Here is an 18,587-nt window from a genome sequence, read left to right as displayed (position 1 = left end):
CTATTTAAAGGGTTATGAACTCGTTTTTAATTCATTCATGAATTAATTTCAAATTTATTAGAATTTATTTCTATTTTTTTGCTTTATTTTCTCGTGGATTCGAGAAGTTTCTGCGAGGAGTCCAGAGAAGTTCTGTGGATTCAGAATAGTTATCTTCTCGAGGAAGACGGTGCCCGACCTCACGTCCTCCCCATAGTCATATAGTACTCCTAATTCCAATGATACACTTGACAGTTCAATCAATCAATTGAACTGTATTCAGGGTGGGACCATCATGGATGGGCTGTAATTCTTTTCTTAGTTGTCCACCAGTTAAAGGGTTGGGATAATCCTTTTTCACAAAGGTTTTACAGTATGGTTCATCTACTGTGGGCCCTGTCAGGATGACGGTCATTGGACCATGGATGCCCTTTGGTCATTGATCACAAGGTCTAGGACTGTCTGGTGGTCGGGCCAGGCCAGTTGAGTTTTGCCCTGCCCGCATTATAAATCACAAGTCTGTCTAGCATTGTAAATCCTTGGGCCGAGCTTGGCCAGCCCACGATGGGCCGAAACAAACAAGCCCAAGCCTGCCAGTAATGATTATTAGAACTGTACATGAATCAAGTTAGCTTGGTTAACTTGCTCTACTTGACTCAAAATGCTCAACTCGGCTCAACTAAAAACTGAGTTTGAGCTGAACTTTTGAACATAATAAAATTTCAAGCCAAGCCCAACCTACACCGAACTCAACTTGACTCTGCTCAAACTCGACTTGAACTTGACTTAGGTCAAATCGATTCCATTAGGATCAGGTTCACTTGGTATAAATATTTTGTATATATTTAAATAAATTATAAATTATTTTATCATAATATATATTATATATTATATATACTAAAAACTATAAATCCTAAACTTCAACTCAGCTGGTAGGCTCAAATTCAAAATTAGCTTGAAAGATTGAGCTCAAGCTCAGCTCGAATTTGGCTTGAAAGATTGAGCTCAAGCTCAAACTCAAGTTAGCTCAAACTGCTAATGGAGTTGAGCTGAGCTGTCTCGTCAGGCTCAAGGACTGGGCTGAGCTGAGTTCAAGATAGGGTAATCAACTGGCCCAGCCGAGTTGGGCCAAGGTCGATGTAGTTCAACTCATGTACATCTCTAATGATAATGCATGGTGCCAGCCCTGGCAACTGATGGAGGCAATGAGCTGCGTTTGGGCCATGCCAGGTTAGGCTCAGGTCCGGGCCGGCACTTAAGACCAGAGGCCCGAGGCTGGCCCAACCTCGCATGGACCTAGCACAGCAGCCCAAATTGAGACTGAATCATATGCTGCGCCCAAACCTATCCCCACCTAAGAAGGCCTTACAAAGAAATTGACAAAAATTCATATATTCCCTTTGAATGCTGTTTATCAAGTGGGCCACACATGGAAAAAAGAAGAAGAAGAAGACATTTTAAGGGTTAAAATCATATCAATGGTTTGAAGTACGGGCCAAAACTGTTAAGTATAAACTGTAAATATCGCCGGATGCCGGTGCAGGCCATACACAGCAATGGAGTTACTATAAGTATAAATTGAGCATGTCATGTGTGGAACTTATGACTGCCTGCGTATAAAGGGTCATGCTCTGCCAGAGTAAAAAAAAAACACTACCCATTTTGATGGTCTCCCATTCGGCAGTTATCCTCCAGTGCCGAACGTGGTGCTGGAAAAGCTCCATGGCCTCACCATGATTTATGCGTGTTATCCATTCTGTCTATCCATTTTGCCAGCTCATTTTGGTGCAAATCTAAGTCCTAAGTGGGCCACACCATAGGAAATAGTGGTGATTTAATACTCACCGTTAAAAACTTCTTAAAGCCGTAAAAGTTTTAAATCCTGATATTTTTTTATTTCCCTTCATCTTCATTCGTGTGACCTAATCAGCAAGTTGGATGGTAAATAAACAGTACAGAGGCCTTTAGAAAATTTTTAATGGTGGAGGTTCAATCACCACTGTTTCATCCAGTGTGGTCCACTTGAGATTTGGATCCGCCGCATTTTTTGGCTCGTGAACGGCGTGGATAAAACACCTACATCAGAGTAGGGCCCACAACTTTTCCACTAGTCACTACCGAAACCAAGTCCTCCTTTGATACTCTACCTGCTAATGACGCTTGATACGCATGCACTTACAAGTGGTTCACTTGGAATGTACTCGCTCAAATTTAACCGACTAAAATGTGGATTGACCTATTTCTAATTTATAATGAAAAAAATCCAGATTGTCTGAACGATACTAACCTCTGATTGGTGGACGATTGTTTTTGAAATAAAACCAATGAAAAATTTTCATTTTAACCGTCCAATAAATTCCCAGAAATTTAATAGTCAATTATACCGATAAAATTAATTTTGAGTTAGTAATACATCTAAGATGTGAAATATAATTTGGACAGTTTATTTTGAATGAATTGTATGAGACACATGCATTTTCTCAGTGATTTATAGCTGGCTGCGTATCATCCATCACACTCTGCCAGAGTATTTCTCTGGATAAATAAAAATGAATCAGAGAAGATGTCGGGGTTTTTCCAAACGACGGCGAGAAACCGAAATGCTCATAGCGAACTCTCTCTCTCCTTCATCCCTACTCAGATACTCAACCCTCATCTCCTTCTTCTCCAAATCCCCATCATCCCATCATCATGCCCCTATCTCTCTACCCATCATCTTCCATCTCAAAACCCTCTCCATGACCAATACCATCCCATCCCATCATCATCATCATCGTCATCATCATGACCATCATCATCATCAACAACAGCAACGACATCATCTCTCCTCATCTGTTGCAGCTACCACACCAATACACCAAACACCTACAACAACGCCCACAACGAAGTCGAAGAAGAAAGCCCGCCGAGAATCCCCCGAAGGCATCCTCCGCCACAGCCTCGACATGTGCTCCAAGCGCGGAGACCTTCTAGAAGCTCTCCGCCTCTACGACGACGCTCGTTCCAGAGGAATCCTTCTCTCCCAACACCACTATAACGTCCTCCTCTATCTCTGCTCTTCTTCTTCTTCGAAAGAATCCGACGGCTGTGATGGCACTGATTTGGGCCTCAAGCGGGGTTTTGAGATCTTCCGCCAGATGGGCGCCGACGATATACCCCCGAACGAGGCTACATTTACCAGTGTGGCCCGGCTGGCCGCGGCTATGGAAGATCCGGAATTGGCTTTTGATTTGGTGAAGAAGATGGCTGGGCACGACATCCCGCCGCGGCTGCGGTCGTATGGGCCTGCGCTTTTTGGGTTCTGTAGTAAGGGGATGGCGGATGAGGCTTATGAGGTTGATGCCCATATGGCGGCTTCTGGGGTGTCAGCGGAGGAGCCGGAGCTTGCTGCACTGCTGCAGTTGAGTGGGAATGCAGCGAGGGGGGATAGGGTGTACCAGCTGCTGCATCGGTTGCGGGCCACAGTGAGGCGGGTGTCGGAGTCGACGGCTGAGATTGCTGAAGGGTGGTTTGGGTCGGATGCGGCAGCGGAGGTTGGGGTGGAAGGATGGGATGTGGAGAAGGTGAAGGAAGGGGTGGTGAAGGGCGGGGGTGGATGGCATGGGCAGGGGTGGTTGGGGAAAGGGAAATGGAAGGTTGCGAGGAGCCGGATGGATGAGAGCGGTGTATGTGGGTGTTGTGGCGAGAAGCTTGTTTGCATCGATATTGATCCGTTGGAGACGGAGAATTTCGCGAGCTCGTTGTCGAGCTTGGCTTGCCAGAGAGAGGTCAAGGCCGATTTCACCAGCTTTCAGGTGTGTGTGTGTGTGTGTGTGTGTGTGTGTGTGTGTGTGTGTGTGTGTTTCTAGTTCTGTTTGTGTGTGTGTTTCTAGTTCTGTTTTCCGTTTTAGCTGTATTTTTATTTTTTTTTGGCTTTTCAGGATTTAAAGGAATTGTTTTTTTTTTTTTTTTTTGAAATATGTGTCATTTTAGTCTTTAGTATGGGTTTTTAACCCCCTTTAATTCTTGAAATTTGGATTACATACAATGTAAGATAGCATGGTTATGTTTTTATGATTCCTAATTCATTTGGTTTCATATCATAATAGCAATTGATTCAACCTGTGCACTTATACACGTACTAAGTAGCATGAGCGGTCAAGCTTCTTCAAAATACTTTAGGAAATAATGCAGTGTCATAGCAGGTTATTGTTTATATTATCAGATGTGATTAACTAAAAAAACTGTTTTAGATTTGTATCATCGTAATGTCCAAATAGCAACAATGATTAAACAAGGGGTCATTTGGGTGTCTGGAAAATAGCCTGTATGGAAATGGAATCTGTAAGTAGATGCAAGCAAATTCAGATGTTTCAAAATTCTTTGGAAGGAGCTAGCTTGCAAATTGGAGGGTGTTGAATTCCCTGCCAATGGTCATATTTTCAAATTCCCGCTTATGAAATGGCACAGTATAATTCCTCACAATTTTTTCTCGGTTACCAAACACAATTTCTGGATTCCATAAAATTACATTTCCAGTACCCTAAGATGACAAAAAGAATCTCTATCAGGGATTTTGTTTGCTGGAAACAAATTCTTTTTGTCCTTTTAAATTACTCACATCCAAACAACCCCCAAGCTGTTCACGTCTCCAAACAAAAGACCATCCCGTTTTCTTATGTGCTTTCTCCATCTATTCTATAACTAAGGAGTATGTCCTGCTACTTTTATTATTATTTTTATTTTTTATGGCTTATAATGCTTCTTATTTATTGGTATACCTAGAAACACCACTCCACAATTGTCCATTCGTGGTCGTGGTTAAGAAAGATGGTATCTAGTTGTCACTTGTCCTAGGTCTAGAATAGTAATGGAACCAAGAACCACGTTTCAAGTTCGAACAAGCATGATAAATGTTTTCTTCTGATCTATATATAAAAAAATCACCATATCTCTTCCTTTCTCTCTGATTCATTTTCTTGCGTGAGGAAGCTAGATGAAACTTGGGTAAGAGATCCATTTTATCATTCCTTCTGTTTAGTGTTTTAGAGATATCTTGAAAATGCTTAAAGCATGGAAGAGTTTTTTTTTTTTGAAGGCAATAGAAGATGGTTCTTACTGTGTCATACATGTTTCCCAGACACTTGGTAAAATCACAGTTGACAGAGATAATGAAATGTCATTTTCTTTGTAATCTGAACCAACTTTTACTAGAATGATCTCTGCCAAGATTATCATGCACCATGCTGCCCTGACAAACAAGCTTTCAAACATCCCTGGAAAGAAGAGCACAACTTCAATGTGCACACTAACAATACCAGGAGTCAGTCAAGCATTATCTCCAGCCCTTAAAATATGGTTGGTGGAAATCTGGCAAGCATTTCAAAATGCAAATTTTCAAGTGTGTATTTTTAAATGCATGTTAAGACTACTGCCCACCGTCATTGGATGGTGTCTGTCGTCGTACAAACTGTCCACACAATCTTTTCCCTGGAAAGAAACTTGAAATTGATTGGCATCTGACTAGCAACATGATTACATTCTATTTGACACTTCATAGGAAAGTTTGATGTTTAATCAACTAGATATGATTCCTTGCTCCCGCCGATATATTTCTTTAGCATCATAATGCCATTTTATTTTACAAACACTTCATTCTTGTTACAGTGGAAGCCTTTGGTCCTTTTTTAATTGCTGTTGTTGAACATATTAATTTTCTCTTGGCAAATGAATGATATTTGCTCCTTGTTTAAACTCAAACAAGTACTGCATGAGAGGATTCATATATCATCTGGCTAATTTAGACTGTCATCTTAATTCAGGAGTGGCTTTCCCGCCATGGACCATTTGAAGCTGTTATAGATGGTGCGAATGTTGGTCTGTACAATCAACACAATTTCAGCTTTTTCCAGGTACATAGGTTTCTCAAGAACTCAATCATATCAATGTTAACTCAAATTAAACCGATTAAATGGTGGTCATGGGCACAAACTGTCATATGGGCTGGGCATGGGCAAAGAATTGGATTTATTTTTTTTGGTTGTGCTTGAGCTGGCCTAGGGTATTTTGGGCTGGAACTAGGCAACTTGAAGCCCAGCCTGTTGACAGCCCTACTCATGACAAGCAATATTGTCTGCTCCAAATTCTTAAAGGTTAATAGAAGGAACGCTGGATTTCGAAACCGTGTTCAGTTCAAGATATGGTCTATTCACTTCTATGGCAGCTAAATTCTGTTGTAAATGGGATACGTCAAATGAGTCCGTCAAAGAAATTGCCTCTTATTGTTTTGCATAGTCGGCGCGTGAAGGGTGGTCCTGCTGAGAATCCAAGTAATAAGAAACTGTTAGAAAGCTGGCGAAGGTCTGGTGTGCTCTACACTACCCCTTCCGGATCAAATGATGACTGGTAAGTATTCGTTTGCTGGATTGCAAAGGCATCACTTCTATCAGATTGTTTCTTTGTCTTGCACTGATAATTCTACATCTTAGTTGCAGATGTTCACATGGACATCATTTTCTACTGCTCTTATAGTTGTCTTGTAAGATACTTTGATGGTGTTATGTTCGTTGTGCATCCTCCTTGGGGGTCACAAGGTTTCTATGAATCTATATTGATAGAGTTTTGAAGAATTGATGGCTAATACTCTCATTCTAAGCTTCCATCCATCTTTAGTATATTTTCATGTTTCATTTTGTTAGAGAAAGAAATGTGGAGAGAGATGTTTTAGGTATTTTTTCTTATTAGGGGTGATGGGGACATCTTGCACACATGCACGCCCTCCCTACGCACGTACGCAAGGAGGAGGAGGGCCCCACCATCGATCTGGATCGATGACGATGTCTAGGGAGGGCCTCCCAATTAGAGGACCGTGTTTTGGTTCCTTGGAGTGGACCCAATCGTCATGTGGATTCCACCATGGGATCTCATGATCGTGGCCTACTATTGATGATCTAGTACTTTGAGTTTTGCTTATTATTGTTATTAGGAATATTATGGACGGTTTAAATTGCTTTGATTAGTTGTTATTTTTGTTACTTTGTCTCTAAATAATAGGGTGCGTACATGGCGCGACTTTTAGGGTGTAGGTTTTTCTTATAAATAGGCAACCCCTTGTAGGTTTTTTTCATTGAATATTATGAATAAAATTCTGTGTTTTCCTGTTTCTCTAATTCTTTGAGTTGTGAAAATCCAATTGGGTGAGAAACCCTCAATTCTTCGAATAGTTAACTACCGTGGTGTGAAGCCACACCTATCTCAAATCGCCCTCATTTTCTACTATCAATATTCCTCATCTCCCACAGCTATCCACGTTTCAAATCCACCCCCTTTTGCAGTCGATCCTTCTTTTACAGCAGATTTGCAGAATCAGGCCCTGCAGGAGGGCTAAAACTTTGGCGAAGCACCGCACACAGACTAGATGTCGGATCATCCTGAAATTTGGTGTGTGTGGCCCACCCTTGGCCGACCAGACTTAAGTTTGCCCCCCACCTTTTTTTTGGGTTCGTGGGCCCCCCCACACCTGCGGGCAGGATCCCATGCACGTGCGTCTGGACCCTGTTGCTATCCACACGTGTGAGACACCTTGGGTTCGTCTCTCTCCTCTATTTTATTCCTCTTTCGTCTTATTTCCCTAACCCTAACCTTATATAATCCTAAATCCCAAGTTCTATTCCACTTTTGCAAACCCTAGGCTTTCACAATTTGGAACATGTGAATCCCTAGGATTGGGAATTAATCCTTTGCATGTGTGGATGAATTTACTCTCATTTGATCATTGCTTGGTCTATAATTTTCAATTGATCCGGCCCTAACATGTGTAGGCTTGGACTCTCGTAGATTCCCCTTGTTGAATGCTTAACTTTATGTGGGATGTGGAATTTTTGTGATTGTTTTAAAATTAGTATGATCTAAAGTCTGAATTCTTGCATATCATATTGAATTTTCATGTCCTGTATCAAATTTGCTATCAGAGCTTAGGTTTTTCATAGGGGATTGCATTGCATGTTTAGGGTTTTGTCTACTCACGTTTAATTTGCATTCACTCTCATCATATAGGGCTGTTTAGGACCCATCATTCGCATTAGGGGCTGCTGAATTTTCTGCTGTCAAAAAATCTCCAAATTTCTTGGCTGAATTTTCTGTTGATAGACTCTTTGGGCAGTTAGGTTGCTGGAAATTTAGTAGCATTGTGTAGTTTCCCTCATATAGAGTCTAGTATGATCATTTAATCCCATTTAGGTACATATAGTTGTGTTAGAAGGTCTTTGAGTTGAGTGAGTAGTTGTATGCCCACACGTACTGGTCGTGTTTTTGGCTTGCACCCTACACTAAACATGGAGCAATTGCAAGAATCAATGAACAATATAACTCGACAGTTTGAATGTTTGGGTAGGCGCTTTGAACAACGTATAGACCAACGCTTTGAACAACTTAATGTGCGCGTTATCCAGTTAGAGACCTTCGCCCGGGCAAACCTCACCATTGGGGAAGATGCCCAATCTTAGGCAGATGGTCAGGGGGATAGACCAAGGAATGGAGGTAGTCAAGGAATTGGTCATGGGCACGTACCCGTGCACCCACATTGCGAGGGGCATCATGATCATTATAACCTAGTTGCGCAACTCTTCAAGGGAGTTAGAGTAGAGGCCCCTACGTTTGATGACCACTTGGACCCTAAGGCTTTTCTAGATTGGTTGGCAGATATGGACCACTATTTTGAGTGGTATGACATGTCGGATGCTCGTCGAGTCCGAGTCGCCAAGATGAAGCTTGTGGGCCAAGTAAAGAGGTTTTGAGCTACTGTAGAGCGAAAGAAAGAAAGGTCGAGGGAGCCCCCAATAGTCCACTGGGGATAAATGAAAGAAACTCTTAAGGAAAAGTACCTTCCTTTCTCTTATCATTTGAGGTTGGTTGAGGAATGACAGTCTCTTCGACAAGGTTCCATGGGTGTTGCTGAATACATTGAGAAGTTTGAAGAGTACTTGGCCCAATGTGAAGTTGATGAGGATCCCGTACTTACTCTTGCTCGATTTAAGACGGGCCTTTGTTCTGACATTAGGAGAGAGTTGCTCGCCAAGGATATAGACACTCTTAAACAGATGTATCAAGTAGTGTTGAAGGTCAAACAATACCTCAAAACACCTGTGGAAAAGCGGTTTGAGCCTCGCGATTTTGACGCTAAGGCCAACCCTTTTGGGCCTAAGCCTAGCTAGCACTGAATATCAATACAAGCCTTCCAGTAGTGTTCAATCTGGGCCCAAGGATGATAAAGGTAAATGAGTTGTCGGGTCTAGCTCGCGTAAAAGTGAGGCGACTTGGTGTTTTAGATGTTAGGGGTTTGGTCACTTTGCCCATCAATGTGGCATGAGAGATGGTACCAAGGTATTCCTTATTGATGGGCAAGTGGAAGTAGTGCACGCAGAAAGTGACGGTGAGGAGGAAGAATATGAGCCAACAAAAACCCCTAGTGATGAGGAAGAGGGAGCACAAGAGTCTGCAACCCTTGCATTTTGCGTCGCGCCTTTGCACATGCAAATAATACCGATGATTGGCGCCATAACACGACCCTCTATACTCACGCAAAATGTGGTGATAAGAGCTGCAAGATGATCGCGGATAATAATAGTTGTACTAATGTGGCATCAACTGACACTGTGAGCCGTTTGAGATTGAAGCTCGAAGCCCATCCTCAACCCTATAGAGTGTCTTGGGTTGAGGAAACTTCCAGTCCAGTCTCGCACCATTGTCTTGTTCCTATTTGGTTTGGATCATATAAAGTCACATTTTGGTGTGATGTTGTTCCTAAGAAGCTTATTGATCTTGTCCCTATGTCCCTATCCCATAGGTTATCAGAATCTGCAGAGTCCTTTGCACATCACATTCATTCATTGCATCAAGAAATCAGGCGAAAGATCAATACTAGTAATGAACATTACAAAATTTCTGCAGACCAACATAAAAGATTCAATGAATTCAATGTAGGGGACTCTGTGATGGTCCGCATCAGGCCAGAGCGGTACTCTTAGGGAGCAGTTCGTAAATTACACGCGCGTAGCGCTGGACCATTCAAAATTATAAAACGAAACGGTCTTAATGCGTATGTGGTAGATCTTCCACCTTCCATGGGAATTAGTTTCGCATTCAATGTGGAGGATTTAGTTGCATTTTAGGTGACCATTGATATATTGTCCAGCGTTGCACCGAACCATCCTGATTCCCCAGACCTTTTCTTTGATTCATGGCCTCTCTTTAACCTTTCTTCCCAGCCCCTACCTCTCATATCTATCCTTCCTATACCCATAGAAGAGATAGAAGATATTCTGGACCATCAGATAGTATCAACGTCAGATGGCCGATTTCAAAAGTACCTGGTTAAGTGGAGGTCATGCCTAGCTTCAGATAGTACATGGCTTACTAAAGAGGAGCTTCAACGAGTTGATCCTGATATCTTGGGCGGTTCAGGAGTTTTGTTTTGTCAGTGGCGAAATCTTGACAGCCGGGGATAGTTGATGGGGACATCTCTTGCACACGCACGCCCTCTACTCACGTACGCAAGGAGGAGGAGGGCCCCACCATTGATCTGGATCGATAACGATGTCCAGGGAGGGCTTCTTAGTTAGAGGACTCTGTTTTGGTTCCTTGGAGTGGATCCGATCGTCATATGGATCCCATCATGGGATCTCATGATTATGGCCCACTACTCTAGATGATCTAGTACTTTGGTTTTGCTTATTATTGTTATTAAGAATATCATGAATGATTTAGGTTGCTTTGATTAGTTGTTATTTTTGGTACTTCGTCTCTAAGTAATAGGGTGCGCACATGGCGCAGCTTTTAGGGTATAGGTTTTTCTTATAAATAAGCAACCCCTTGTAGGTTTTTTTTTTTTTTTTTCTCATTAAATATTATGAATAAAATTCCGCGTTTTCCTGCTTCTCTAATTCTCTGAGTTATGAACATCCAATTGGGCGCGAAACCTTCCATTCTTCGAAGGGCTAACTACTGTGGTGTGAAGCCACACCCATCTCAAATCCCTCCCATCTCCTACTATCCATATTCCTCATCTCCCACAGCCATCCACGCTTCAAATCCACCCCCTTTTGCAGTCGATCCTTTCCCTACAATAGATTTGTAGAATTAGGCCCTGCAGGAGGGCTGAAACTTCGGCGGAGCACCGCGCACAGACCGGAAGTCGGATCATCCTGAAATTTGGTGTGTGTGTGGCCCACCCTTGGCTAACCAGACCCAAGCTTGCCTTTTTTGGGTTCATGGGCCTCACATACGTGCGTGGGATCTTGCCCGCATGTCTGTCTAGACCCTGCTGCTGTCTACATGTGTGGGACACCTCGGGTTCGTCTCTCTCATTTATTTCATTCCTCTTTTGTCTTATTTCCCTAACCTTAACCCTATATAATCCTAAATCCCAAGTTCTATTCCACTTTTGTAAAACTCTAGGCTTTCCTGATTTGGAACATGTGAATCCCTTGGATTGGGAATTAATCCTTTGCATGTGTGGATAAATTTACTCTCCTTTGATCATTGTTTGGTCTATAATTTTCAATTGATCTAGCCCTAACATGTGTAGGCTTGGGCCCTCGTAGATTCCCCTTGTTGAATGCTTAACTTTATGTGGGATGTGGAATTTTTGTGATTGTTTTAAAATTACTATGATCTAAAGTCTGAATTCTTGCATATCATATTAAATTTTCATGTCCTGCATCAAGGGGCTAATGATACCTTTGACCTAATTTATTAAGAATAATGAAATACAATGATGATGGTGTTCCGAGGGAGCACTGAAAATAAACTAAATTTATTTTTCTAACCCATTTCACTTGATTTCCTTACCTGATATATAATTTTATTCTTTTTATATATGATGGGTCTGTCTCCATAACAAAATTATCATCGGAGTGTAGTTGAATCCAGAGAATTCTATGGTATATCTTGTCATCACAATTGTGGCTTTTGCCTCAATTGAAGTTTTCTTATTAACAAAGCATCAATATGGAGTTTTTTTTTTTTTTCTTTCCAAAAGGCAATATCGATATGAAGTTAAAGATGCTATTCTAAGAATTTTAGCTGTATTTAGTCAGTGGACCATTGCCTCTTCTAATGGCACCATTTTAGCACAACCAAGTTCTCTGAATAGCCAAAAGCATAAGGGTTGCTTACTTGAGCATAGATCTGCCTTGTTTTTTGGGTTGATGTCCTAACATGAGACGATGCAACAAATGTATGATATGGATTTCACACAGTCATCATAATGGGCCCAATACAGCTTCTGTCACATGGCCTACCTACTACAATGTTCTGTACAGGCTACATGCAAAGAGAAGAAGTTAGAGCAGGCTACTCACATTAAAGAATTGAATAGACAAAATACTTGGTTATTGTTAAAATTTAAGCCATTTGAAGGATTTTTGTGGGTGAAATCTGAATGTAAGTGGGACAACAACCACATTTTCTAGTTCCCAAAATACCTCAACTTCATTTAAAATGTCTTCCATGTCCTTTGAATGTTTAAAGTTTTCCACCTAGTATCTAATTGAGGGGGCACAAATGTCTAGAAGGCTAGAAGCTGCTCGCATTATATGTAGTATAAGGGGAGTGCTTCCTTGTCAAATTTATCATTTAGTGTTGTTTCTTCTGAGAAGCATTCGCTTATAACAAGTAGGTGCTTCCTTGTCAGATTTATTGTTCTTGATGAGTGCTTCCTCGTCTGATTTATCATTCAGTGTTGTTTCTTCTGAGAAGTATTTGCTTATATAACAAGTAGTGCTTCCTTGTCAGATATATTATTCTTGAAGAGCTGGGCAGACATTTCTTTTCTTTATTTTCATCTTCTTCTTTTCTGAAAGGTGCTGGCAGAATGTTTCTTGGATTTCAAACATACATGGTTGGTTGCATTGTGGAATAAATATCCAAATCAAATGAAAACCTTTTTAGAAAGATATTTATGATCGGGAAAATTCATAGTTAGATCATATAACAAATTGATTAAAAAATTGGTTGGTGCTTTTGTTTGGCTAGTTGGTAGGGAAAGGGAACCTGACTGTTGATAATCTTCAGAAGCAGGGTATGATTTTACCTAACGTTTGTTTGATGTGCGGCATCAATCTCGAATTGTTTAACCATTTGTTCCATCATTGCCTCTTTGCCCTCGAGATGTGGAATGGCTTTCTCACGGATTTTGAGGTGTTTTGGGTAATGTCGAGTTCGGTGGGTAGCTTCTTGATGGCTTGTCATGCTGTGGAGGTTGGGAAGAAAACGAAGCCCATGCGGTGGCTGTGCTTGATGGCAGGCCTTTGGTCTATTTGGGCGGAGAGAAATGGGAGATACTTTTGGAACATTAGTCACAGTCTCGACTGGTTGTTAGTGCAGGCTAAGTGTCTTGTTTTGGAATGGGGAATGTGTGTTTTGTAATTAGGGAGAGTGAGTGATTTCATTTTGTAATTATGGAAGTGGGATGGGGAGGGGGGAGTAGGTGTGTGTGTGTTTTTTTTCTCGGTTGGAGCTTTTTGGTTGTGCTTTTGTTGTATATTCTTTGCTGTTGGTACTTGCTTAATAAAATTTTTATTTGTCTTTCAAAAAAAGAAAAAATAAATTATAATCAATATCACATGGCCATTAAAATTTAGAACCATAAAACCGAGATCCATTAACAATTTAGCAGTCTCCGTCATTTCTTGATTGTACTAGGACCTACCTTAGCCTGTGGGAGTGACATCAATGCATGATAATGTTTCTTTGTCATCTCATATAAGCCACTTTCAATGTCAGTGTCCTTCTGTTTCTGTTTTTATGATTGCATGATCTTAGCATTGATGTGTTAATCTATATCCTTTGGTTGTAATGGGCTTCTTTATTTATATTTACAGGTACTGGCTATATGCTGCTGTCAGTTGTAAATGTTTGCTGGTTACGAATGATGAGATGAGGGATCATTTGTTTGAACTGCTAGGAACTAGCTTTTTTCCGCGATGGAAAGAAAAGCATCAGGTTTGTTTATTTCTCTTGCTTCATGCATATGGCCATTTTACATATGAGTGTTGAAGTGATGCAGCCCTCGGAAGGAAAAAAAAATTGTTTAAGTGATGTTCCGGTGTTTTAAATAGGAGTAGCGTGTTGCATAGCGTTCTGCCCTCTGTAGTGTGTAGCTTTAGCTACACTGTACTTCTATTTTTTAATTTAAAAATAGGAAACATATGATAAATAGTAAGAAAAAAGCAAAATAATATAAAAAAATGCCTAATGGATGATTCATTTTTTCAAGTATAAGCATGTTCAAACAAGTCATTAATTATCATTTATCAAAAGCTAATCCACAAATATAAAGTTATAAAAAAATCAATATATAAAGTTATAAAACAAATCAAATAATTATTACATCAACAACTTTCTAAGGAAACCACTTTGATTAATAATGTCTAACCAAAACCTCAAGTCACAACTTACAAGTATGAAAAGAAATAAAAATCCCACAAGTTAAGAGGGGTTTTCAAAAACCCTCTTTCCAAACCCTTTTTCTTTTTAATTTTAAAGGTTTTTTAGTGTGCGAGTTTCACACCAACTTCAACAAAGGACCACCACCATTTTAAGTGAAAGTAAGCACAGAAAGGTTTGGTTTTAACTTTACATTTTAAGTTTTTTTTTTTGGACGTGAGTTTTATACCATTTTAAAAAACTAAACTTAAAAATAAAAATAAAAAATACATTGTGGTGTACGCTACAAACGCTACATGCTATGTAGCTGTAGTATACAATACGAACCTGTAGCGCACACTACAGGGGTTAGCGCTACGGCTACACTACTGCTACACTATGAGTGCTATTTGAAACACTGGTTCTTTCATCTTGGAATGAAACTAATTCAAGTACCTTGCCTTCGTTTGGTTTGGGGAAAAAAAATCAATCTATTCCAAAAAATAAATATATGAAATAACTCAATGGTATCGGCTCATATGTTGAACCATAACTTCAATAGGCTTACATTGTGAGCCTCTACCATGGTGGCTCCAGAGCCCAATTAAGAGAGGAAGCTTGATGTATTGTGGGCAGCGATTGTAAAACTTTTGCCAAGCTCCCATTTAAAAGCTGATTCCAAATTGCTGGGAGAAGGGGGGTCTCAGATGATGATGAAATTACTCAGCAGTGCTTAATGTTGCAATTGCCAGAGTTGGAGAGCGGAAATTGCCTGCAATATTTCTTCTGTACTTGTTGGAAGTCACAAAATGTTACCTTAGCCATTTATGCACGTGACCTTCTATCTGGCTTGCCAACAGGACAGGTGCCACAATTTTGGAAGTTAACTGCCACAAACATTTTAGGAGGGATGATATTCAGTTTATATTCCTTTTTTGCTGAGTTGCAAGTTTCAACAATACAGTTACAAGTCTAGTTTCTATACGGAGGTCCTGTTTGTGCAAGCATATTCGAAAATCCATTCTGATTCCAACCAACGCTGACAAGTTGTGCCAACATGTCCTCATATTTTTCTTTTGTTGTCTTGTGAAGAAGTGCACAAAATGAATGAGTTTCCTTTCATCTCCAAGAAGAAACAAGACTGGAATATAAATATGCAATGGAGGTGTGGGTCCTGCTTGTTAGAACTGGTCAGAAACCGAATACCTTTCCTGCTATGTTTACTAAATCGGGCCCTTAATGTATCTCGAAGCAGAGGAGCTGTTATTCACTCAGTGAAATTACCCTTGGCATATGATGCCCTGTTTGTGACCAATTAGATACTTGAAAATTGTTTCAAACTCCACAGGGTTTTGACCTAGTCTTCAGTTGGGTAAGGGTTATTTAACCTTGCACATAAACCACCGTGTTGAATTGAGGGCTTAATATCAATATCTTTAATTCTTCCTGACCTTTGGATAATGTGTTCAACATTCCATGGATATCAAAGGCAATTTCTTACCTTGCGCAAATAGGAGTATGCATGAAACTTGTAGTACCCTTTTGCCCAGAATATCTGATATTCCTTCACTTTCATTTTGAGTATGATGCTTTTCTTATGTAACTTGGATTATTTATTTATTTATTTGATAGGAAATTTTATTCTTGTACATGGGGTTGTTCAAATCCTTGCAGCTTTTCATGTTGTTCAAATGATTGCAGCTTTTCATGTTTAACTGTTTCTGTTTTTCTTGATTCAAAAGCATTCCCAAACCCTTTCATTTTAGTTCCAACTAAATGGAAAACCTCTTTATATTTCTTTTCTGAATTTCATGAGAATCAATCTTGATTCATTTTACATATGGTCCACATGATTGGATAAAGTTACCCTTCAGCGGCATCAAAATATTTTGAAAGAAAAAGCAGTTTTTAAATCCAAATGATAATAGTCTCTTGAGATTTTACATGCCATTGCTTGGGACATGCACATCCTTATATAGTAGGAGACTTCAAGAAGAAAAAGGAGTGAACCTGAGGCTTTATTTAGCTAATCTGCCATTCATTTTTTAAAAAATGCAACAGACATTATGAGCATCAACATAACATGCGTCCATGGCATGGCACTAGTGGCGTCTCATGTCTTGGCTTGTAGACTAATCTGTGGATGATATTGGCAGGTGCGTCTATTGATATCCAGATGCAACCCCATTTTTCATTTGCCCCCACCATATTCAGTTGTTATACAGGTAACAATTTCATGTCTGACTTCTCCCTCACAGGATTAATCTGTGATATTTTTCAGCCAGAGGGATGGGGTCTTCATCTTTCTCCACTTTTTGGGTGCAGGAGTCTGAACAGGGTAGTTGGCATATACCAATCGCAACTGGCGACGACGTTGAAGAAACAAATAGGCAGTGGGTATGTGTGGCCAGGGTGCCTATTCCTCCCCCCATGCAATCTCAAGTTCATGTGGGACAAAAAAAGATGTCTGGCTCACTGGGTTAGCTCCTAGGTGAGTGGAATTTTGTTTCTTAAGGTCTTACCAATGTCATCTTTAATGCTCCATGAGTAATGGGGTTTTTCCGGGGCCACCATGTACTCCACTGTACGGCAGAAAGCTGCATTGAGGTTATGTATCATTTGGGGTTGAGACCTTGGCTGCCCAATTGGACGACTCTTCTTCCTCTTCTTCTTTTTTATTTTTATTTTAAATTATTTTTTTAATTTTTTATTTTTAAGTCGTGATTATGCATTGGAATTTAGTGGCAGAAATGACCAATTTGTGGAGAGATTTGGGTTTCCATGTTGGGCAGATTGTCGATGATTGTATTCTTTTTAATTTCTTGGTGTCATTAGCACATTCAATGGATGAAGCATGATATGTTTCATGTTGTAGGCTTAAGCAAAATGACACGAGTTGTATTTTTAGACAATTGGCGTGTAAAATGTTACTTATTTACCGGTCAGTGAGCACATGTATTAATCCAGACCATTCAATCTTCTGGTCAATGGCCTTTATTTATTTACTATTTTATTTTTTGGATGGCTTGCTTATAGCTTATGCACGTGTTGCAAACCCCCAAGTGGCATATATGGATGTCAATCAAGACTGCTCTAACCAAGGTGTGCCGCACCGGCCGTTACATGGACATAGTAGCCGTTACGCGATGGTTATGGTGCCAACTGTTATGCTTGATGGGGTCATAACAGCCTTTGTGGGAATAATTATCCGTAATGGTCCATTACTGATGGTAATTGTGCTAATTGTTACGTTGTAACGGTTGTTACTGAAAAAATTACCTGTGACAGCCCTGTAATGGTCTGTCATGGCCGATAAAGATTAACAGCCAATATGGGGGCCAAATACATATTATTTGTGGATGGTGGATACTCCAAATATTGTTTGAAAATTATAAGATCCTAGAGCAGAGGAATGAGGCCCACCAAATGAAAGGACCTGATCACTGAGCACGGTCCCACTACCAAACAGGAACATTGGATGCTAGGCTGATGCATCATAACCCTGTATTTTTGTGCAATCCTCCTCATTCTACCTCACCTAGGGTAACCAGAGGGTCCTGAGTCCTGATGCCAGGTATGTAGTGTGCCCGGTGGTGCTTTTTTTATTTTTATTTTTTTAAATTTTTTTTTAAACACATGCACTCGCACCACTGTTTTTCACCACAATGGTTACTGGAACCCATGACCTGGTGTTGAAACTCTTGTGAGTACTACCGCTGGGGCATTAGTAAGGATCCGGTGGTGCCTACACAAGTGATCCAGACCATTGCTCTGATAAGACACACGAGGGAGGGAGTATCTCTGAAAAACCTCCTCCATATTCGAAGGTGTATCTTGATAGAATCTGGAGCCTCCTATAACAATTACTGTGCATGACCTTGTCGTGGTACCCACCATCATCTGTTATCTGTTGCCATTCGTCAGCTAATGTAGACTCTGAGCATGTATGCTCTGTACCAAAATCAGGCAAGTGGTCATTAAATGAGCCACTTTTCTCAAACGGTGTGATCTGCCTTATCAGTGGACCCATATAATCTTTTGGTCCGTGTTATTTTCACAGTTTAAGATACCTGACGAATGGCAACAGTAGCTCATACTTGAGTGCCCGCATGCTAGCTGTGATGCGTGGTGCCACATTCTATCAAACCCAACCATTTTTGTACAGACTTTCAATGTTCTATCTGTGGGTCACTCACTGGTTGAAA

At 40.5% G+C, this 18,587-nt stretch overlaps 1 protein-coding gene across 1 annotated transcript; it reads left to right on the top strand.

Annotated features, from left to right (window-relative positions):
- The first annotated feature begins 2,529 nt into the window (after positions 1 to 2,529).
- On the top strand, positions 2,530 to 17,370 carry LOC131242644 (proteinaceous RNase P 1, chloroplastic/mitochondrial). The gene is made up of 6 exons (XM_058241411.1): positions 2,530 to 3,773; positions 5,781 to 5,870; positions 6,182 to 6,363; positions 13,839 to 13,959; positions 16,539 to 16,607; positions 16,708 to 17,370. Exons 1-6 carry the CDS (start codon positions 2,580 to 2,582, stop codon positions 16,864 to 16,866), a joined length of 1,815 nt encoding a protein of 604 aa, XP_058097394.1. The 5' UTR covers positions 2,530 to 2,579; the 3' UTR covers positions 16,867 to 17,370.
- The last annotated feature ends 1,217 nt before the right edge of the window (positions 17,371 to 18,587 follow it).

The sequence above is a fragment of the Magnolia sinica genome, chromosome 4 (assembly GCF_029962835.1).
Source record: "Magnolia sinica isolate HGM2019 chromosome 4, MsV1, whole genome shotgun sequence".
Classification (NCBI taxonomy): domain Eukaryota; kingdom Viridiplantae; phylum Streptophyta; class Magnoliopsida; order Magnoliales; family Magnoliaceae; genus Magnolia; species Magnolia sinica.
Note: the sequence above shows the minus strand (reverse complement) of the source record. Positions and strands in the feature narration are given on the sequence as shown.